The 21,839-nt window shown below is 47.7% G+C and overlaps 2 protein-coding genes across 5 annotated transcripts in view; both read left to right on the forward strand.

Moving 5' to 3' along the window:
- Positions 1-2,552, forward strand: part of MEIS1 (Meis homeobox 1) — a 153,036-nt gene extending 150,484 nt beyond the window's left edge. For 3 of the 4 annotated variants that reach the window (XM_053380461.1, XM_053380462.1, XM_053380463.1), the window contains one exon: positions 1,018-1,126. Coding sequence is in view for 1 of the 4 variants with exons in the window: in XM_053380460.1 (XP_053236435.1) it covers positions 1,018-1,304 (287 nt within the window). In the remaining 3 variants the exon portion in view is untranslated. Of the gene's footprint in view, positions 1-1,017 lie in introns of all 4 variants that reach the window. The other variant, XM_053380460.1, reaches the window with a different exon arrangement.
- A 2,673-nt stretch (positions 2,553-5,225) lies between these two features.
- On the forward strand, positions 5,226-13,456 carry LOC128411134 (uncharacterized). Its single transcript, XM_053383184.1, has 4 exons — positions 5,226-5,405; positions 7,045-7,793; positions 8,437-8,525; positions 13,244-13,456. Exons 1-4 carry the CDS (start codon positions 5,386-5,388, stop codon positions 13,454-13,456), a joined length of 1,071 nt encoding a protein of 356 aa, XP_053239159.1. The 5' UTR covers positions 5,226-5,385.
- The last annotated feature ends 8,383 nt before the right edge of the window (positions 13,457-21,839 follow it).

Raw genomic sequence — 21,839 nt, forward strand, 5'->3', positions numbered from 1 at the left:
TAGCTCTCAGAAACAATACACCTGTCAGTTTCCATCAAGTACAGCAATCCATGCAGAAGCCACAGGCCCACAGAAAGCAGGAGGTTTATTGTCTTAGGTCCAATTTTTTCTTATTGTTCTCAAAAATCATTGAAAGGTTGACTGGGTTCTGTGTCTGTTTTCTCCCTTCTTCAGACATAAATGATCACAGGGAAGGAATTAATTGATAACTGTTATTGATTTTTATGTGTTTAAAAATAACAGGTTTGATTTAACAATCATCCTTTGTAATCCTATCAGTTTCACCTTCATATGAGGCCTTTGTTGAATAATGCATATACCTAGTACAGAGTCTGCTTAACTAACAAAACACCACTTTTTGTTTTAGATTCACGACTATCACATTTGTTGTCTAAATAAAGAGGAAACTGTTAATGATTTTTGAAGCTAACTGACCCATATTTCCTTTTCAGAACACATTATTATCTAATGCATTACTACTCTTTCTTGCAATGTACACAGTTTTATCACACCTCATGCACAAGAGAACACATTTCTGAAAAGCAGGGGAGAGAAGATTACTCTAAGGGACTCAACTAAGGACACAGGAGGCAATTGATGTCAAGCATTCTCTCTAGTCCATATACAAGAACCAGACAAGCCATTTTAAGTACAATGAAGCCACTAGTATTCAAGTTCTTGCAGTGCTGTTCTTGGGGAGAAATATACATATCATCTCATGTCTACATAATTTCTTAATGCCAAGTTACACATAAATTAAAATAAATAAGTATTTTGTACACTTTAAACCTCTGACTTACAAATGCTTCCAGAAAAAAATAAGTAAACTCACAAACATGTTCATTGTTCCCAAACAAATGTTTCTGTTATTGCGTACCAAATGTTTGTCTTCCTGTTCCCAGGGCCTTCACGTGCCGTAATAATACTCCTCGAACGAAGCCTTGACTTGAGAAGGCAGTGTTACTGCCTTTAGAGAAACGGGATTTGATATTTACAAGTGTCTCTCTTCCTCCACAGGACTGCAAAGTATGCCAGGGGATTATGTGTCTAGGGGTGGTCCAATGGGCATGAATATGGGACAGCCAAGCTATACACCACCCCAGATGCCCCCACATCCAGCTCAGCTGCGTCATGGGCCCCCCATGCACACCTACATTCCTGGACACCCGCACCACCCAGCAGTGATGATGCATGGAGGACCCCACCACCACCCCGGAATGCAGATGCCAGCGGCCAGCCCCACAATGCTCAATGCAGGAGACCCAGCAATGAGTGGACAAGTGATGGACATTCATGCTCAGTAGCTTAAGGGAATATACTTTACCTTCAATAATGGCAAATTTGAAATGCTGTCGTTCGTCAATGACTTAGCGGAGTTTCATTCTTGGCATCTAGTCTGGACCAAGGAACAATCCTATATTTGTCTTTCTAGGGACCCTGAAAAGCAGGAAAGACACGCCAACTGAAGTCAACTTCTGGGGACATGCAAAATGACTATATAAGGCAACAGAGTGGAATATTGTAAAATGCTATTATTCTGTTATCCATATTACGTTGTTTCTTATAGATTTTTTAAGAAAAAAAAATGTGAATTTTTTTCCACACTATGTGTGTTCTTTCCATAACTCTTCACTTCCTCCAGAAGCCTCCTTACATAAAAAGGCCTTACAATTACCCTGCAAATGGCAAAAAAGATATATTTGCAGGATTTTTAGAGCATTAAAGTATCTTTGTCAGGCAGAAGAACATTTCTTCTATCCTAGGATTTCAGCCATGCACTCTGTATTTCTCTCTCTCTCTCTGTCTGTCTTCCTCCCTCCCCCCTTTTTTTCTAGCCTGGGGCGTGAATTTGCATGTCTAATTCATTTACTCACCATATTTGAATTGGCCTGAACAGATGTAAATCGGGAAGGATGGGAAAAACTGCAGTCCTCGAAAATGATTAATCAGCTGTTGCCGGCAATGTCTTAAGGAGACTGGTTGGAGGAGGCTTGGAAACCAAGAGAAAGTGTATTTGAACCTAATTGTCACATCAGAGCATCACTGTCCCCATGCAGCAACAACAAACACCACCTACATCACTTCCTGTTTTATGCCGCTCAGAACATGAACTGAAGAGTTATTTTACTATGTTGACTTTATTTTTTGGGCAAAACATCAGTCATGTGCATTTTTCCATAGTCCCATCATGGAGCATATATGTATACATTGTAAATAAATTTTGTGCAAAAAGGACTGGAAAAATGAACTGTATTATTGCTTTTCTTTTTTCTTTTTGTAAAAGTAGCAGTTTGGTATGAGTTGGCATGCATACAGATTTACTAAGTGGGATAAGCTAATTATACTTTTGTTGTGGTTAAACAAATGCTTGTTGATAGCCTTTTTCTATCAAGAAACCAAGGAGCTAATTATTAATAATAATCATTGCACATTGAGTCTTAGAGTTTCTGATTGAAACCGTTTGGATTGTACAATAACTCAAAGCCCAGTTGTAGTAGTTTGAGTGCAGTAATGAAATCTGAATCTAAAATAAAAGCAAATTATTTTTGTCACGCTGGCTCAACTGCTTGAAAATTTTATTTTACTGCCCCAGCCCTCCAAAAATCTAGCAATTTCATAGTAATATGTCAATTTCTCTCTTGAAATAATTAAATTTTAGTTCCAGACAACCTTATTAATACTTCCCCCCCATACTAAATTATTTTATATTGCCCTGTGCTAGTGAACTTTCTTATAGCTTACCCTGTATATTTTCAGGGTGATAACTGAATTATCAAATTTTAAGATTTCAAGGCAAAAAGAGAAGGAAGAACTGACTGCATAAGGCTGGGTGGAATTTAAAATGTTTCACCTTTTAAAATGACACACATGTGACATTTGAAGGGGTATAGCACAGTTGTTGTTTTTGGTTTTTTAAAAAACACCTTCCTAAATCTGAATAAGTGTGCACTAACTACTTGTAGTAAAAGGATGGTGGACTTTAAAAAAATCTAATGCTCATAAATAAAAACTGTGCTGTGATTGGCTGTAGAGTGGGTCATTAACCAATTTTCCAGCACAGCTGTACTTTCTGCAAGACAGCCAACTGGTCAAATAGAACCAAACAGCATGTTTAGGTTAGAAAACCTTATAATTTTCTTCCAAATAAAATCACGACTGTTGTAAATGTTTCTTAAGGGCATGAAAAATATACAAATGTTTTAGGTTTGTCCTAGTCACTATTTTAAAAAAATAACTTTTAAAAGATGATAGCACTAACTGCTTAACACAAAGAAAGGAGCTCAGTGGTGAGAGCCCTGATGCCTGCCATTCAGATAGATGTCAGCCCGTGAACCCACCCATAACAATCATGTTTAAGAGGGGCCAATTGTTTTGTTGCTTTAGTAGGCTGTGTTTACCTACTGTTGAAGCATTCTGCTTCTCTCCTTTTTACTGGTGTGGGATTGGAGATATTATCAGTGCCAGATTCCTCAAATAAGAGATGCCTGAAGGGTGACTAGAAGCAGCCCAACTGTGGTCTGGCAGCCATGCTCATAGTTTCCGCTCTTAATGGTAAGGGAATGCACTCTGCACATGCCCAACAGCACTGCACCTATTCCAGGATTTAAACCCTGGCACTGAATTAAGCCTGGGATCAAGCCATGCATCTTCTCCCCCAAACTAATCTCCCTTCATGGCCAGAGCTTTGTTTTATTGTCCTAAACACTCTCATTTGATTTTGCCCTCTTCAGAAGGAAGTGCAGTTTTCAGCCGTGTGTTTTCATTGTCAGCTAATGACTCCCCCCACCCAATTAAATAGTAGCCTTTCCTCTTAAGTACTCTATTTTGTCCATCTGTTTGGGGTTATAATACCATAATACACAGCTTCACAGCTGATAGGATAGTGGTACCCCAGTACATAACCATCAAGCCACATGCATCAATGGCAGAAGAGGGGGTGGATTTCTGGAGAGTTGCCAGCCAATGACCTTTCTCATCTTCCCCTTGTCTGAGGAAGCTCCCCTTTCCAACTTTGTAAGGTCAGGAAATTGTTGTTTTCTTCTTTCTGCAGCACGAGGCGATATTAACAATGCATGCATTGCCAAAACGTAAACTGTTAAGCTCTTTGCCAGTGTTAAATCCTTTCTTAAAACCAGTCTTAAAACCACTCCTTTTCAAGAGTGGAAAAATACCCGAATATACCACTTTTTCAAGAGAAGGGGGATTTTATTGCTTTCATCGACCTGATTTATTTTTGTGCATTTCACGTTATTAAAGGGGGACATCTATATATATATTAAAAATACTGAGAGGGTTTGGGGTATGTTTGTGTGTACACACACCCCAAACCCTCTCAGTATTATCTCCCAAGACAATCAGCTGCAATTATAACACATTAATGAATAATATGCCTTGAGAGTATGTTTTTTGTTTTGTTTTGTTATTGTTCATCGCATGATGTTAGACGGCTTTTACAGGCAAAGGAAAGAGAAAGTAAACGGGTTACAAATAGGGAATTATCCCTCGTTTAGCATTAAAATTCATTTAGATAAAATTGCCACAAACATTTAAATGGAGAGATTAGTTCCCCCTCACGCCTTATTGCACACTCTCAATGGCTCCGTTAAGAACATTTTACACGTTGGAAATTCCGCCTTCTCTGCCTGCTCGCTGTTTCCTAGCTACCCACATTCAAAGCAAAGGCAGCAGCAACAGAAAGAGAAGGAGGGAGGGAGAGAGTGTGTGTTGGGGGGCGGGAGGGGGAAAGTTTTTTATTATTATTATTTGGCAACCAGACTACAATTCATGCACTTGGATCTGCTTTAAGTAAAGGAGAAAATAAAGAAACAGGCCGTTTCCCTCCCTCTTAAGAGCACCCAGTAACCCTCTATGGAGAGACAAGGCGCTGCTGCCGTAGCCGTTGATCCACTTTCAAAAACGAAGCTGGGAATTAAGTTTTCCGAGAGCCGTCTAGCACAAAGAAAGCGAGATTAATTTATGTCTGTATTGGAAAATGCGCGTGTGTTTTGTGGGAGTGGAGCGATGCGCGCGGTGTGTGCGTGTGTGTGCGCGCAGCGAACAAAGATGTCCTGGTTTCTGGCGCGTCTGCTGCTCTGTTCCGCAGATTCCCAGCGCGCGCGCGGAGCGGTGCGAAAAGGGAAGCTCTCCAAGCGCGCGCGCTTAAACGTCTCCCGTTTTGCAGCGCTGTGAGCGGAGTGCGGTTGTCTGTATTTAAAAATCTCTGGAGGGATTAGTTTGAAAACAGATCAGTTGTCCTCCTCCTCCCTCTCTCTCCCCCCCCCGTTCCTCCTCCTTTCTCTCTCTCGCTCTTTCCCCCTCTCGCCGCCACCCGCTGCAGAGCCCAAGGAGAAGGAATGTCAGCTTCGACTGCCATCTTTTGGGGATATGGAAAAACGACCCGATAGGTAGGAGCCCGCCCTCTTCCTCCTCCTCCTCCTCCTCCTCGCTTTCCTTCCCTCCCGTCCTCGTGCTTCTTCTTCCCGAGCCCCCCGAGTCCAAATCTGGGCTCCCACTTGTGCTTGCCGGGGAAAATACTTTGGAGCGCAGAAGGGAACTAGCTCTGCGCCTTGGCCATTCTGCATGGAAGCATTTGCAGAGAGAGGGGCTGGGCTGGAGGGGAAGACCCCGGATCCCGCCGCCTTTTTCTCCCCCAAGTTCCGCGCAAAAGTTTTCCGCCGTCCCCGCCGGTCTTGCTTTTTGGTCAGCTCTTTCTCTCCCCCCCCCTCCCCGCCCCTGCAAAGATTGTCCGACGCGGCCGCATGCGCGCTGGGGCTTCCTCTGTGCCTGTTTTGTGCGCGGCGAGGGTACCGTATTGCACCGAGTCGAGTGTCACTTGAGAAATTGCGAGAAATCCCGCTTGGTCGGGGGGGGGGTGCGGGCTGCTGGTAGTGGAGAACTTTTACCGTCGTTTTTGGACATGATCCCTCCTCCACCTCCTCTCCCCCGCCTTTAAACCCCCAACCAAGGTGCTCCGTAGAGTTATTGCGCGGATAATACAGTTGTTCCAAGATTAGGGTCGCTGCGATTAAAACAATACTTTAGTTTTATTTTTGTTTTGATTTAATACACCTTGGCCTTCTTTTTATCAGTGCCGCCGCCGGATCCACCCCAAGTCTGCTGCTGTCCTTGTCACTTTTCCTGGGCAAGGGGTGTGTGTGTGTGTGTGTGCGCACGCGTGTGCGCCTGTGTGTTTGGAGAAGCTGAATCATGGAGATCTTGTTGTCTGCATTTGAACTCCCGGCTTCTCCCAGGAACCTGCAGAGCGGAGTCCGGTGGGGTGGGCGAGGGTGGGGCGAAAGGCCCCCGCTAGAGGCAGCACCCCCGAGCGGGGCGGGAGGGACCACTAGCCCAGCCGGGCAAAGGGCTTCGCCTCTTTCTGCGTTTGTCAGCCGCAGAATCGGAAGCGTCTCCGTCCTCCTCCCAAGTTAACAAATGGCCCCTCCGGTCCCCCTTTGGCTGTTGTGAACAGAGAGACCTCCTTTTCTCCCCAGCGCGACCCCGCTCCTCCCCTGCCTTTTCCCTGGCCATGAAGTGGCGTTGGATAGTATAGGGCAGGTTTATTCCAAAAAGCAAAAAAAACCAAAACGGAAAGGCAAAGCAGTTGGATCGATACAACAGGGATTTGGGAGAGGGGATTTTTGTTGTTGTTGCTATTCGTTTCCTGGGGCGGGGGGAAGAGGATGCTGGTGTTTGTGTGTTGCTGGACGGAGGTCTCCCCCCTTTTCTCCGCCCCCTCCTTTTTAAAGTCCTGCAAAACTTTTCCTCGCCCAGCTTTGTTTGCAGACAAGCTCGACCCGCGAAGGGAAAAACAGGAGGAGCAGGCGAGAAAAGGGCGATTTGCTCCGCTTCTTTCTGGTCGTGGGGGGCGGGGGTGGGATTTCGTCCCGGAACACGTGTCAGCTGGCAAAAGAAGCACCACGTGTGAGTCTTCCCTCGCCGCCTAAAATCCGGCATCACAAGCCGGGATTAGCTGTTATCCCCTCACCCACTCAACTTTCCAGACTCGGAAGATAACCGCTTTGTTTCTTTTCTTGTTCAAGCCAGCCTGCTCTCGACTGTCTCCTTCGGCCTCTCATGCCCATCTCTCAGTGCAGCCCTGGCGGCCAGGCCCTGCCAGCCTCTCTCTCCTCCGACCAAAGCCCTTTTCTGCGGGTTCATCTGCGCTGAAGGAAAGGGTGGGACCAGCATCAGCCAGCCCAGAAGAGGGGACCTGGGGACATTTCTGTGCTTGGAGTGGGAGTCTCCCTCCCCCGCCCCCCACGTCTCCTCTCTCTTTCTCCAGTGTCAAAAATCACAGCCGGATCCTTCAAAGTGTGTGCGAGAGTGTAAAGAAGAGAGCCATCTCCTTACCTTCCCACCCCCTCCTTCCTGCAAGGCGTGCAGCCTGTGTGTGTGCGTAACCAACAAAGGTTATTCTTCCTCAAGCTCTAAACCTCCCTCACGTGAGATCCGGGGGATAATATCAGTTCCATATATCCTCTCCTACTTTATCGAAATCCATCCAACGTGTGTGTGTGTTGGAAGGAATCCCCGTGTAAGGGGGTGCGTGTGGAGCCTTTCCAGCAGAGCGAAACGCACCCGAAAGTCCGAGAAGTCCCTAAAGGGACCCGGAATAGCAAAGCTCAGCCAGTGGTTTCTCCTCGCCGCTCAGGGTCACAAACCTCCCAAGGCGAGTGACTTGCCTTTCGCCGGCCGCTGTCTCCAAGGTGCTTCGCAAACGGTGGCGGACGCTCCAGTTAAAAGTGGCACCTTAAAAAGTCGTGGGGGTTGTGTGTTTGGGAAGATGGGAAGATGTGTGGCGGGTCCCCCACATTTTTTGTTAAATAAAAAAAGGTAAACTATGCCTTAAAAGTGAATCTGTCGCTCCTCCTGTGTGCAAAGACTGGCGCGGGAGGGGTCATTCCAAGCAAGGCTTGCTCCACAACTTGTGAATGAATTTTGGAATTGTGGCTAGCAGTGAAAAGCAATTTTAGGCTGACAAAGACACCATCTTCCACGCACGTACACGAGCGTTCAGACTCATCGACCCTGAAGGGGCAGGTTTTCAAGGGAACCTTTCCAGTTAGAATTTCGCTACTGAATGATTGTGCTGAAGAAGGCTGCAACTCACCTAGGAGTAAGAGCCACTGAGCGCAAAAGGATTTACTCCCGAGTCGACCTATCGCATTGCACTGCCAATCGGTTTTCATGCGAAGCGCACCCACCACAACTAGTCAACAATATAAGCAGTTATTCCAGAGAGACCGAGAAATTTAGAAAGTTTTTCGCAGGCTGTTGTTCCTCTGGGTTGCCTTAGGCGTTGATCCTAAACCCGTGACTTGTAAGAATGTCCACCCGGGGATCCTAGCGAAAATCTCCAAGGGTGTTTGATATCCCCCGCCCCAAGGAATAGGTTTGTGGATGTGAAGAGTGTGCACTTGATCTTGTATTCTAAAGCTACCATTCCGTTAGTCTTTGTGTGTCTATCCTCTTTGTGTGACTTTGCTGTGTTTACTGGAGGTGTAAAAAGGACTCCCCGGCTCAAGGTTTGGAATCGCAAAAGGGCCGCCCTTACTAGACCGTTAGAAGACGCAAAGTACACTAAGACCTTCTGTAAAAAGTGTGTCTGTGTGTGTGTCTTATAGGGGGCGGAGATTGACCCCCCCCACTTTGCCGAATCGGGCCATTTGTCCTAGAATCGTGATAACGCAAGATCTGCTTTTGTTCAGGTTCTCGCTAGAAGGTAGTTAATAAACTCCTGAGCAGTCTCAGCAGCTTTGTATTTTATGTAGTGGACAGAGGAAATCTTCCAGGGCTTTAATGTGTGAAATAACTAAATGCCTGTGTGGCAGCTGTTTCTAAAGCCAAAACTAACTCTTTGGATCCATTCAGGGTTGGGGGGGTCTGGAGCGGGAGAAGGAGAGTGAAAGGCAAAAGAAAGGATTGCTCTTTTTTGTTTTCTTTTTTCCTTTGGTGCCATTTTGGATGTCATCTGTTTCCTTGGTGACTGTGTTCAGGCCCCCAAAGCCCCTGGGCTCCCGGACTGTTAGAAAAAAAAAGCCTGCTATTTCTGCAGCGTCATTTATCACTGTCACCGCATAATGATTCCCCTTGCAGCTTCTTATTGATGTTTGTAATTGCATTATCTCATAAAGGGGAGGGGTGAGATGGGGGGGAGTGAGATGATCAATGAAACCGAGCTGTGCATTGTGGGGTCAGGAGATACGCGCGCGCGCGCACACAACACACACAGAGGGAGAACTTTAGCGCTGCACAGGCGATCTGGCGCGCGCTACCTGATTCTGCAGGGACCTCACCGCCACGATTTCCTTCTCCTTTCTTGTTAAGAGGTTTGCGTAACCTTTTGGTGAAATGCAAAATCAAGGACCTGCCTTGCTGCGTTTCAACGAGACAAGGAGCAAGTCCTTGATGGGGGGGAAAGGGCGGGAGGCTCGTGATGCGCGCTGCCCAAAGTGGGCGCAGGAAAAGTTGAGAATAAGTACCCGCGATTCCTCCCCGCAACTACCCTCTCCTTTGATGAATGGAGCTCTACAGGGAAATTGACAAAGGCTATATCTGGAAGCACTTAGCAGCCCGCAGCACTTTAAAGCCTCCCTTTAAAGCCCCGCTTTCCTCCCACCCGCACCCTCCGTGTCGTTAATGCGCGTTGCAGATTTAGCGCGATCGCCTCCAGATTCTCCCTTAGGATCGCGTCGCCTTAGGTAGCTGGCAGCCAACGGGTTGGTTACCTGACCAGTCAAGAAAATGAAATTAGTCCACACCTTGTCCCTGACTCGGGAACAGGGTGGCACCGTGGCGTGGCGTGGAGCTGACACGAGCCACGGGGCAAATCGAGGCAGCGTGTTGCACAGGAGAGGAGAAGAGAAGAGGCAAAGGGCGGCGTGTGTCTCTCTCTGTGTGTGTCTTGTACTCGGATTCGAGTAAGTTCGCCTATTAGGTGGTATGTCCCACTGATTTCAGTTGAAGCTAAAAATAAGAAAAGGAAAAAACAAAAACAAACCCATGCTCAGGATTGCAGCAGCCCCGCGTAAAGTGTGTAAAATGGCCATTGTGCGATTCTCCGAACCTCCTGCTGTATTGTTACCAAAATATCTAAATACTGCAAAGCCACGTTTAGCCACGGACTAGGGGGAAAATGTGGCATATTAATCCTCTGGATAAAATAACCGCTTGGATATTTCATCCAGAGGATTATGCCTTGTTCAAGGCAGCAATTTTCGAAATTCGTCATGTTCCCTTTAATATATTTCTATATATACATAATTTGGATAAGTGGGAATTGTTAACCAGACATCTCTCACCTCATCTTTCAAGGCGAAAATAAGAAGAAGGTGATGCTGCTGGAAATGCCAAATTTAGGCAAAGGATTTCCACTTTGCTCCTCCCTTGTTTACTCCACTTAAAAAAATAAATCTCCAAGTCCCGTCCCTGCAGGAGATGACCCAACAGCGCGAAGCAGGACTTTTAAAATAAACGCAATACGGAATAGAACCCACGATGTTAGACGGGTTTCGATACTCATCCTCGAGTACTGCATAACAATCGCTGCACACCTATTTTCTGAGCAGCAAATCCAGTTAACTTTTGCGGGATTTAGGTCCCGAGTAAATGTTGTGAAATCTGAGCGCAATTTCATGGCAGTGAATTCTGCGAAAAGGACTGCTTGTGACTGTATTTAAGATCGGGGTGTGAGGCATGAAAAAGCCCCTCTCTAGAATCCAACTTAGAGGGTATTTACAGTCTCCTGGGGGTGTATTTAGACTGTCTGTTCCCATTGAAAGTCAATTGAACTGCCACCACCCGAACTTAAACGCCCTTTAAATGAAAAAGGAGGAGCGCTCGATTGATGGGGCCAGACTTCAGGTAAATGTATCCGGAATCTGCATGTAAGACGACAGCACCACGAAAACACGCGGCGCGTGTGGGGTGGGGGCTAAAGGCACCGATCTGAGACCTTTCTGCACTGCGAAATTGCCAGCAGAAAACATTTCCTAGTTAATATTGTTGCTGTTTCATTTTGGAGAAGGGAGGTCCGAAAAAGTTCTGGAGGAGAAATTACTTGCTGGCAGGTTTCCCTCCTGCTTAGATAGATCACAGCTTTACAGTTGAGCGTTTCTCCTCGGTTTTAAAATGGCAATATCGGCTAATAAAACAATCTGGATGTTAAAGTCATTATTGTGAGGATCTCCTTCCTCTTGCTACAACGATGTAGGCAAATAAATATCTTGAATTTTGAAACGACAATTTTTATTTGGATCAAGATTTTAGGCTGGGAATGTTGAATACCATCTTAGAAGATTTATTCTCTCTTCTTCCCCATTAATGAAACAAACAAAACCTTTGAGCGGTTTTTAAAGGAAAGAGATTGAGTACTGGAGTTCATGGTTAAAAATCCTGATTATTTTTTTTAAAGTCTCGGTTCAGAAATTATTTATTTATAGAACGAACATAATTAAAGTTAAAATAAATAAATAAAGTGCAGCTGCAACACCAACAAAAAAGCCCTCCCTGATTTACGATTATTAAATCTTTGATTGCCATGTTAATGTTTCTTATTCTACCTTTCATTTGCATTTTAATCTATCGAATCTTTACAATATCCCTGCCTCCAGTGATTGATTACAGATCTGAAAGGGGTGGGGGAGAGACCAGCGCCGGCCTCCGAGCTCTCTGTGCCTTTTTCGAACCCCCCCCCCAATCTTTTTTTGCTGTCTAGGAAGCCTTCCCCAACAATGTTAAGGCAAACAGGACAAATTAATTATGCTCTTTTAAATGTCAAAGGTATAAATAATTCCCCGCCGCCGCCTCCCAAACGCTAAATTTTTCCGCCCCTCGTTCTGATTGTTAGGCTCCTGTTAGTTTGGAATGTGTAGTGCGTGTGTGTGTGTGTTTGTATGTGTGTTTGTTTGTGTGGTCTCCTCATCCTTATAAAATACAATTAAAGGCCCTTGTAAGGGAAGAAGTGTGCATGCACACGAAAGCTCATACCAAGAACTAACTTAGTTGGTCTTTAAGGTGCTACTGGAAGGAAAAAAATTTTTTTGTTTTGTAAAAGAGGGTTAAAAGAAACCGAGGCGATTGTCACTAAATGGTGCTCTCTCGCGTGTTTTGTTTTGGTGCTGTTTTTCAAGGTGAGAAGTTCAGGAGCGGGCCGGCCGCGGCGTTTTTCTGCCTTGTTTTGGCTGCAAACCTCGCCAAGCCCGAGCCAAACTGGGAGGGTGGGGGGTGGGGGGAGCCGCTGACAGACCAGCAAACGAAGACAAAAGACAGGAGACCCCACCTCCCCTCGCCTTGTGTTTACTGACTTTCCCGGGTCTTCCTTTTTGCGCGGCCCGGAGGCTCCCCAAAACCCGGAGCCGCTGCGGCTGCGGCGCCCCAATCTTTGCGGCGCCTTTTGCCCTTGGAAGCAAAGTTGGGGAGCTGGGCGACCCCCCACCGACCCCGCTCGCTCCTTCCTACAAAAAGCGAACTGAAACCTTCTGTAGGCAACTGCCAACCCTTCATCTGGAGAAAGAAGGGTTTTAAAATATATAAATATACGGTATATATTTGTATTGGGGGCAGGAGGAACCCCGCACTGTTGAAACCACGGGGCAAGATCGGGGGTGGAAAGGAGTTCGCTGTAGCAGAGCTGGCAGATTTCTTTTAGGGAAGGAAGTGGGGGTACGGGGAGGTGGGGAGACTCGCCCTGCTGCTCCTCGACTCCCCGCGCCGTCTTATCTGCCACCCTGGCAGGCGAACGTTGCTGCCCGTTCCCACGACTCGTGTCCTCGGGTCAGCAGAGAGGCGGGCAGCACGCGCTAAGCGTACCGCTCGTCGGGGAAACATCTCAGGCAAGCAAAGGGGATGGAAGGGCTCTTGAAGCAGAGGGTGGGCGGCGGTATATCGCTGCGAAAGGCGGCCGTGGCTTGCTCTTGCAATGGAGCTGTCCTTGGGGGGTTAGGATTGCGCGCGCGCCAGGGAGAGCCAAGCTGGCGCCCTCCAGGTGCTGCTGAACTACATCTCTCTGCTTATTGGCTTAGATGGTGGTGGCTGGTGGGTGTTGGGGAGGGGGCGTCCGGGGTGCCCGTACGTGGTGCGCGCCCCGGCTTCAAGAACTGCGCCGCACCCGATGTGCTTGGCACGTCCATCGGCCCAGTCCCGACGGCTCCCTTCCAAGTCGGGATAAAACGGTGTGGTTAGAACCAGGGGGGCCAGCCGGCCTGCAGCTACTGAATATCCCCCCTTTCTTCTTCCCCCAAAGGCGATTTCGATACGAGCCAGTGTCCTCCTGCAGGTTGTCAGTGGCGTTGATGAGCCGAAAGTCGGAGTACTAAGGCGGCTGCCTCGCCGCAACAAACCGCGGAGACAGAGCAGCGGGCGGACAAGAATGGGAAAGCTCGGTGGCACGAAAATGGGGGCCAGGGATACAGATCCGAGGCACGAGCGGAGAGAGGAGGGCGGGGGACAGTATTAAAAGGAGCCATCGAAGGTGAAGATGAACCGGGAGGCTGGGCTGGGCTTAAGAAAGATTCTATAAGAAGTCCGAGCGAGACGTCCCATCCGCCGCAGTTTTCTGGCGGCTGGAAGGAACCGCGCGAGATTTATTTATTGCCGGGGGTGTCTAGGGAAGGTAACGACGAAGAGCTGGTCTCTTCGTCTGCTGAGGGGAGCGCACGCGGGCGCGCAAGGAGAGCGGAAAGTGAAAGTGGCCTCCCCCGCGGCGCAGCAGGAGGGAGAGCGCGCTGCAAGGCTGCTACATGGCCAAGGTGACGCGCGCCTCCAGGGGGACCTTTCTCTTCCCTTCTCTGGTTAGAGAGGGAGAAAATAGAGATGTTGCCTTGAGCAGCCGCCGCCACTGTCTTGAGAGGGGGAGGGAGGGGGGGCGGTGTTTGGGGAGGAAGAAACCTCTTCCCTCCGGCTCGCCCAAGCAGACGGGGCGTCCGCGCGGCACGGGAAAGGTTTTCGGGACCGCGCCGGGACTTGCTGGCTGGCTGATGCGCAAAAGAGCCGGTCAAAGCCCCGAGAGCCCGGCGGGGCGGGGGAATCCCCTGGCCAGGAAGTGGGGGTGGAGGGGGGGTGGAGTACTGCCAAGAGGGCATGCGGCGGCGTGTTGTTCGACAGCGGTTGTGGGGCCGGTTCCCCCCCCTTAAAAAGAAATTATTTTTTTAGCCTTGTGCGGTGCCAGGCCTCGGGGGTGGGGACTGCCCCAGTATCAGCCCTGTTGCCCACCCCGGGGGTCTTTGTCGACCTCCGCTTTGAATTCCGCGGAATCGACCCCCCCCCCCAGTCCTGCTCAAGCGCCGTCCAGGGTTAAGCATGTGCGCAAGCCGCGCCCATGGGCCGCGGCGGATTCTATAGCCCAAATGTATTTTGGGATCCTAAACCCTACTGGCCTCGGTGGTTTCTTAGGGCGCTGAAGACTTTCCCCAGGTCAGTGGTGCCCCAAACTCCAGGCCAACACTGCGCCCAAAGGGGGCTTTTGAAAGTCTCCTCTGGCCAAGTCGGCTCGCCTCTGAGGAGCCGGAAAGAAGGTGGCGCTCGCTTCAGCTTCGGAGCCACACCCGAATTCCTCCTCGGAGCTGAGCGGCTCCCAGCCTGGAGGAGAGGCAGGCACGACCTTGGCGCGGGGTTGCCGAGGTCAGAACCGGCGAGGCGGCCTCAGGGGTCCGCGCTTCTCCACCTGATGTCATCTGATCCGAGAATGGGCGCTGTGTTCGCCTGGAACGAGGCGTCCCGGCGAGCGGGGCCGCGTCCCGCCCCGTCTCTGCCAGGAGATGCGCTGTCCAAAGATACTCAGCGCATCCGCCGCGCCCTGCGCCCATCCTCCCCGCACCCCAGGCCGCTTTCCTCGGTTCAGAGCTATCTTATTTCAGCTCACAATCACTGCTGACATTCGGGCTTCCCTTTGATCGAGGAAGGCTCAGGAAAGGCACCTGAGACGGAACTGCCATAATCCTGAGGCCAGATCACAGAAGATTGGCGTTTGTAGGAGATGCGGAGGTTGCAAACCGAGAGTCTGAGCTTCCTGCAGACCTGCGCGCGCCCTCGCGCTTTTCATTTATTTGGTTTTCCCAGGAAAGGCAGGGGGGCTATGCTTTCCATGCCATGGAGTTCTAACTGCTTTGTGTGGAGCCGGAACAGATTTGTTCCCGGGATTTGCACAAACGATACCTAGCTCATCAAAAATCTATTCCAAATCCTGAGCACCCAACATTTGCCATAACTAGGTTCGTGGGTGCGCCTGACCCAATTCATTTTTCCAACACACACACACACGTCTATTCACAGTGCATATAAAGAAAACAATTATTGGCATTCTGCTGCCCTCAGCTTGACAAGTTGTCTGTCTCACTTCAAAGGACGGTTACCTAATTGTTTCCAGAGGTTAAAAGTAATTAAGCTACATTAGAGAAACCCAAGTAACACAGAGAAGGGGCTTTCCCTCCCTTTCACACTGGGACCTCTTTCTTGGACATAGGCGTCTCTGTCTTTCTCCGTGTCCTTTTGAAAACGCGAAACTGCTGGAATCTGCCAGTTCCACAACACAGTTGAAGGTCACTTGGCTATAGCTGCAGATTTAATTTAAAACCGGGTTATGGTGTCCGATGCCTTGGCTGGAAAAAGCCACGGTAATTGTGCATAGTTAATGCTGAGAGGACACATATCAGTCATCAAATATTAAACTATTTGTACACATGTGTCATGGAAACTTCGAAAAGAGCCTTCTCCCTGCCCAATAATTCTCCAAGGCTATGAGGGTGTAAAACTGCACAGTCCTCAGCAATGGAGAAGTGCATTTGATTACTGTACTTCCAATAATTTGGAATATGCTTAGAATGAACAATTGAGAATTTCCATCTTTTCTGCATGTGTGTGTTTATGTAGAAGCCATCATTTCGCCAGTAATATTTGCTTTCTTGAAGTTCTGATTGCGAAAATAGCATACATAGCAGTAACGGTAGTATTCATGTGCGTGGCCAGGATTTTTGTTGGGGGGGAGGAAGGACTTCGGGGGGGGGCAGGACTTTTGTTTGGGGGGCAGAACCGACGTGATTGGTCAGTTAGTTAGGTGTTTCTATTGTTTTACGTGATGGGCCCCTTGGCTACACCCATGGTAGTATTGTTAGCAATTACAAAGCAATACACAAATTACATTACCTGCTTGCCGTGTTCAGAGATGTTTCTCCACTTCTGATAACTTTGGCAAAAGAGAGACAGCCATGCCATATTTTTGTGCTATATTGATAAGCAGTTGGAAATGTTGAAAGAAAATTGTTGATAAAAATGGCCAAATGTCCCATTTAAAATTCTCGTGACTGACTCCCATTTAAAACAAAACAATAAGAGCAATGTTTTACAGCATAATCTTAATGGCTGTCTACTGTGAAGCAAATCCCAATAAATTTAATTATAATGTGGTAAATGTGCTAAGATTCTCCTAAGCATGCTTGCTTAGAAGTAATCTCCATTGAAATAAGTAGGAATTATTGTCAAGTTTACAGGTTTAGGGTTAGTAAGTATGTGTAAACGAGGAGTGTTTGAAAATAAGAGGGAAAGCACTTTCAGATAAGATAAAAAAATACTATTATCTGAAACTACTTTCCCCCTTATTTTCAAAAAAATTGACTCAAAGCAACATACAATTCTATGCTAGGAGATCATCTGCATTTTTGGAAATGAGTAAAAACAAAATTTAGGGCACAAACCCCACTATGAACTCAGCCTTTAAAGAGAGGCAATCAGGAGAAATGGTCACAAAATAATAATAATAATAATAATAATAATAATAATAATAATAATAATTTATTATTTGTACCCCGCCCATCTGGCTGGGTTTCCCCAGCCACTCTGAGTGGCTTCCAACAAAGATGAAAGATACACTAAAATGTCACATATTAAAAACTTCCTTGAACAGGGCTGCCTTCAGATGTCTTCTGAATGTCAGGTAGATGTTTATCGCTTTGACATCTGATGGGAGGGCGTTCCACAGGGCGGGCGCCACTATCGAGAAGGCCCTCTGCCTGGTTCCCTGTAACTTGGCCTCTCGCAGTGAGGGAACCGCCAGAAGGCCCTCGGAGCTGGACCTCAGTGTCCGGGCAGAACGATGGGGGAGGAGACGCTCCTTCAGATATACTGGACCGAGGCCGTTTAGGGCTTTAAAGGTCAACACCAGCACTTTGAATTGTGCTCGGAAACGTACTGGGAGCCAATGTAGGTCTTTCAAGACTGGTGTTATATGGTCTCGGCGGCCGCTCCCAGTCACCAGTCTAGCTGCCGCATTCTGGATTAGTTGTAGTTTCCGGGTCACCTTCAAAGGTAGCCCCACGTAGAGCGCATTGCAGTAGTTTGTGTGTGTGTGTGTGTGGTGGAAATAGGGTTTAGTGTAACTGGTGTTCATTATTTTTGGTTTTTAAAAAAGTCTTGTGAATGCTCTAACACCTCAACATTTTAAAAATCCAGTCCAATCTCTCGCTCCCTCCCTCCCTCCTCTCTCGTGAACCCCATCGAAAGAAATATGATCCAAGTCAAGACATTTTGCTGCCTGAGGCGGACTGCCTAAATAGTGCCCTCAAGGGTGGTAAAATATGACAATAAATTAATACTTGATCGCCTGTTGCCCTTTAGTGATGCATCCCAAAATCTGTCTCTGAGGCAGACCTCCTTACTTTCCAGATTATTCCTCATTCTCTCCATCTTTTGCAGACCCATCTCCTGTGTTTGCTTTCATCCAGGAGTAGCCAACATGGTGCCCTTCAGATGTTGTTGGACTCAATTCCTAGCAGCGGAGACTCTTTCCCAGGTTCAAGGGTTCAAGGAGGCACAAAGGGGAGCTTCCAGTCACCCTTGTTTCGATGCAGCAATGACCGGGGTCTTTGTTCTAGATGCACATTCAGAGCACATTTCCATTTGCAGTGACTGATCAATTTCTGCAGGAGCTGGGGACAAATTGGGGGCGGGCAGCTAGAAAAGGGTGGTTCAAGTGACACAACTCCTTCTGCAAGTTCAGTGTGTTGGAATGTAACCAGTGGTGGACTTAAGTTAAAGGACCCCTGACAGTTAAGTCCAGTCACGGATGACTCTGGGGTTGCGGCGCTCATCTCACTTTACTGGCCGAGGGAGCCAGCGTACAGCTTCCGGGTCATGTGGCCAGCATGACTAAGCCGCTTCTGGCGAACCAGAGCAGTGCATGGAAACGCCGTTTACCTTCCCGCCAGAGCGGTACCTATTTATCTACTTGCACTTTGATGTGCTTTTGAACTGCTAGGTTGGCAGGAGCTGGGACTGAGCAATGAGAGCTCACTCCGTTGTGGGGATTCGAACCGCCAATCTTCTGATCGGCAAGCCCTAGGCTCAGTGGTTTAGACCACAGCGCCACCCATGAACTTGGGGCTCTCAAATTTCAGCAGTGCCCTGTGCGATGCTAAAATTTGCCGCCCCGAACTCTCTTGCTCCGTTCTTCAGCATTGTTGTGGCACCCCCTGCAGTGTGGCACCCTGGGCACCCATGTACCAGTCGCGCTACCCTAAAACCACCCCCGCTGGAACTCAGCTTGCACTGGAGGCTGATGTGTTTGCATGGGAAAGAGCAAGTACAGAGAGGAACCTCATGTTTCCTAGACTGTCCTTCCTGACTTAACCTGTGATGTAAGAGCAAGCACCACTTTCTCCACCTTTGTTAGATAAGGAAGATCCCTAGCTCCAGCAAGCATGTCTTTCCTGTAATAAATTCAGCTTTCTTGTTTCTCGAAACTCAGAGTTGCAATGCGATTATATCCAGGGTAAAGTGTGCTCTTCCAACACGGATTCAGTGTCAAGTTCAACTTCTGCTGAGCATTTTAACTCCACATGTCAACACAGGGCGAGTGCAGCTTGGCCTCTTCTTCTAGTGCCCCGTGGTCCTGCCCACGATGCCTCTGATTTATGCACTTCCCTGTGTGGTCTGAGTTAGGGTCAACACCCATTTCTACGTTGTGGGTCCTGCAAGACTCTTGCGTTTAGGTTTCTCTGTCTCTTTAGGTGCAAAGGCATATACACCCAGCAGGCATAGAAGCTGCAATTTCTGCCTGCCAATGTTCTGGCCAGGATCTTGTTTCCTGCAAATCTTTACAGACCTTGCTGCCTGGTCGAAGGATGAGCCTGTTGCACTTTGCACTGCACTGGTTCCTCTATAAACTACAGCAGGGCCTTCTGCTGCTTAAGAAAACAAAACAAAAAACCAAAGACAAAAACTTGTGCTGTAACCTATGGCTTTGCTTTATATGTAATAGGAACCAGTTGCTTCCTTCCCCTCCTTAAACAGAAACCATTCTATTCCTGCTATTGTTGCACTGCAAAACTCAACTCTGTTAGTAAGTCCTCTGCCAGCCGCATCTCAGCTGAGGGGAGATGACAGGATACAGGAAAACCCCACCAATAGCTGGTGAGTTAGGCTATCTTTTTAACAACATGTCTGAACAGGGCTCTCCTTTGGTCGCTGAAGTTGTGTTGAAAAGGCTGGTGTTCAAGTGAGTCAGCCAAATTAGTGCTCCAAACCGCAGCGTGAAGGCTGTTTGGAGAGTGAATCATGGCTAAGCTGTGTGCACTTGAATTAATGATGCTAACATTGTGCATGTGGCTCTCTCTCTCTCTAGAGAGTTTTGGCAATGGTGGTGCAGGGAAAGAGAGGGGGAAAAATACTTATGACCCCAATGAATGCCTTTGTGATAGCGCAACTGCATTGGAACCAAGAGCTTATGAATCAGGAGTGTTGGTGAAAGTCTTGCAAAACTGCCTTTCTCTGGCTTAAGCAAAACCATGCGGCACCCAATGCAGCTGTACTTGCTGCTTCGTGTGATTTTGGGGTGAGAGGTTGAAGGTTTGGCACTGGCGAGAGCCAGTGTGGTGTAGTGGTTAAGAGCAGTAGTCTCGTAATCTGGGGAACCGGGTTTGCATCTCCGCTCCTCCACACGCAGCTGCTGGGTGACCTTGGGCCAGTCACACTTCTCTGAAGTCTCTCAGCCCCACTCACCTCACAGAGTGTTTGTTGTGGAGGAGGAAGGGAAAGGAGAATGTTAGCCGCTTTGAGACTCCTGAAGGGGAGCGAAAGGCAGGATATCAAATCCAAACTCTTCTTCTTCTAATTTGCGAGATGGAAGTTTGGTATTATTTAATAATAATGCAAATTCTGCCATGGGTTTCCATGGTGCTGGGATTTTATTACAGAGTTTTTAGACTGTTTGATTATATCAGCACAGAAGAACACTGTGGTAGAGAGTGGGATTCTCTACCATCACACACACAATGGCATTCATTTAAGTTGTTTCAGGTGTTCCAAAATATATGAGTAAATGAGGCAGAAATTGCTCCTGTCTATTGATCTCTCCAGCTTTTACACCTGCTCCTTCCTTCCTTCCTTCCTTCCTTTTGACATATTGTAGGGTTATGTAGGGATAACTCACTATCCCAGGGATACAAGGGCAGCGTTTAGTCCAGGCATCCCCAAACTTGGCCCTCCAGCTGTTTTGGGACTACAATTCCCATCATCCCTGACCACTGGTCTTGCTAGCTAGGGATGATGGGAGTTGTAGTCCCAAAACAGCTGGAGGGCCAAGTCTGGGGTTTAGTCCTTTGGTTTCAATAATCTGTAAGGGGAATCATGCCTTGTTTTGTCACACTCACAGAGCAAAGCAGAGAGCAAATTCATGCTACACAAATGTGCAAGGCTGTTAGCTGATTGATTTGTTCTCTGCTTTTGCACCTACCCTTCCAAAGTGGCTGCAACCAAATCAGTGATGGCTGGTGTGCATTGGGACTGGTGGAGTGGAGGGCCAGGAGCCCAGTCGTAGGGGGAGCTGGAGGCAATGACAGAGTCACCCCTCCCCATAGGTTGTATGGAAGAAGGCCGGAAGGTGGGCGGCTGGCCGAGGCTGGTGGATCCATTTGCCCTGATGCACTAGCCTCCACTGAACCAAGCAACCACGGTCAAATTGAAATCCCACGCTGTATTGAAAATATGTATTTCTGCCTACAAGAATCCCTTGCAAGGCAAGCAACAGATCCATCCCTTTCCCTCGCTCCTCACTGTGCCTGAAGGCGCATCAGGTGTCCCCTCTCCCCCACCCAACAGCCCACAGACAGACATTCCTGCCCACAGGCGTTCAATACAAGATGGGCAGCTTTTCCAAGAGAGGGGAAATAGAGAAACTGGAAGGTTACAAAGAAATTAAGGCAGGGGAAATGCTTGGGGAGCAACAGCAACGAAATGGAAGGGGTAAGCAGAGCAGGAATTCAGCTGCAAACAAATGAATTAAAAGATACGATTTAAGGTGCTTTTTAAAAAGCAAATGCAAATGCCAAAGAGAAACACAGTGATACATAAGCATGAGTAACTGTGTTTGGTCACATTCATTCTCTGTAGCTTTGTTAGGGAAGATCTAAACCATATATTTAAAGCACATGGTTCAAAGAATCATGGGAACTGCAGTTTCTCACTGTAAGCTCTGCAATTTCCATTGCTGTTAAAAAAACACAAGTCCAAGGATCTTTGGGGGGAAGTCATGTGCATTCAATGTATATGTACCCCCCTATTGCCCCGCTCTCAAATCACATCTAGACCATATATTTAAGGCATATGACTTCCCCAAAGAATACTAGGAACTGTAGTTTGTTAAGGGTGCTGGGAATTATAGATCATTGAGGAGTAAACTAGAAATCCTAGGATTCTTTGAGGGAAGCAGGGCTGGGCCGACCCACGAGGCAGAAGGAAGCAGCCACCTTGGGTGCCAAGCTCATCCCTGTTGCTGCTGCCAGGATTGCGCAGCTGCAGCGACAGCTTCTGGCGAGATCTTGTGAGATCTCACAAAACTATTGCAAGATCTT

The sequence above is a fragment of the Podarcis raffonei genome, chromosome 3, assembly GCF_027172205.1.
Source record: "Podarcis raffonei isolate rPodRaf1 chromosome 3, rPodRaf1.pri, whole genome shotgun sequence".
NCBI lineage: Eukaryota > Metazoa > Chordata > Lepidosauria > Squamata > Lacertidae > Podarcis > Podarcis raffonei.

Excerpts from the sequence above, each read along its gene's own strand:
- LOC128411134 (XM_053383184.1), top strand. The coding sequence starts at position 5,386 with ATGGAAAAACGACCCGATAG. Across the intron at positions 5,406-7,044 it reads ATGGAAAAACGACCCGATAG|CCTGCTCTCGACTGTCTCCT; the intron begins GTAGGAGCCCGC and ends TGTTCAAGCCAG. Across the intron at positions 7,794-8,436 it reads GTTTGGGAAGATGGGAAGAT|CTACCATTCCGTTAGTCTTT; the intron begins GTGTGGCGGGTC and ends TGTATTCTAAAG.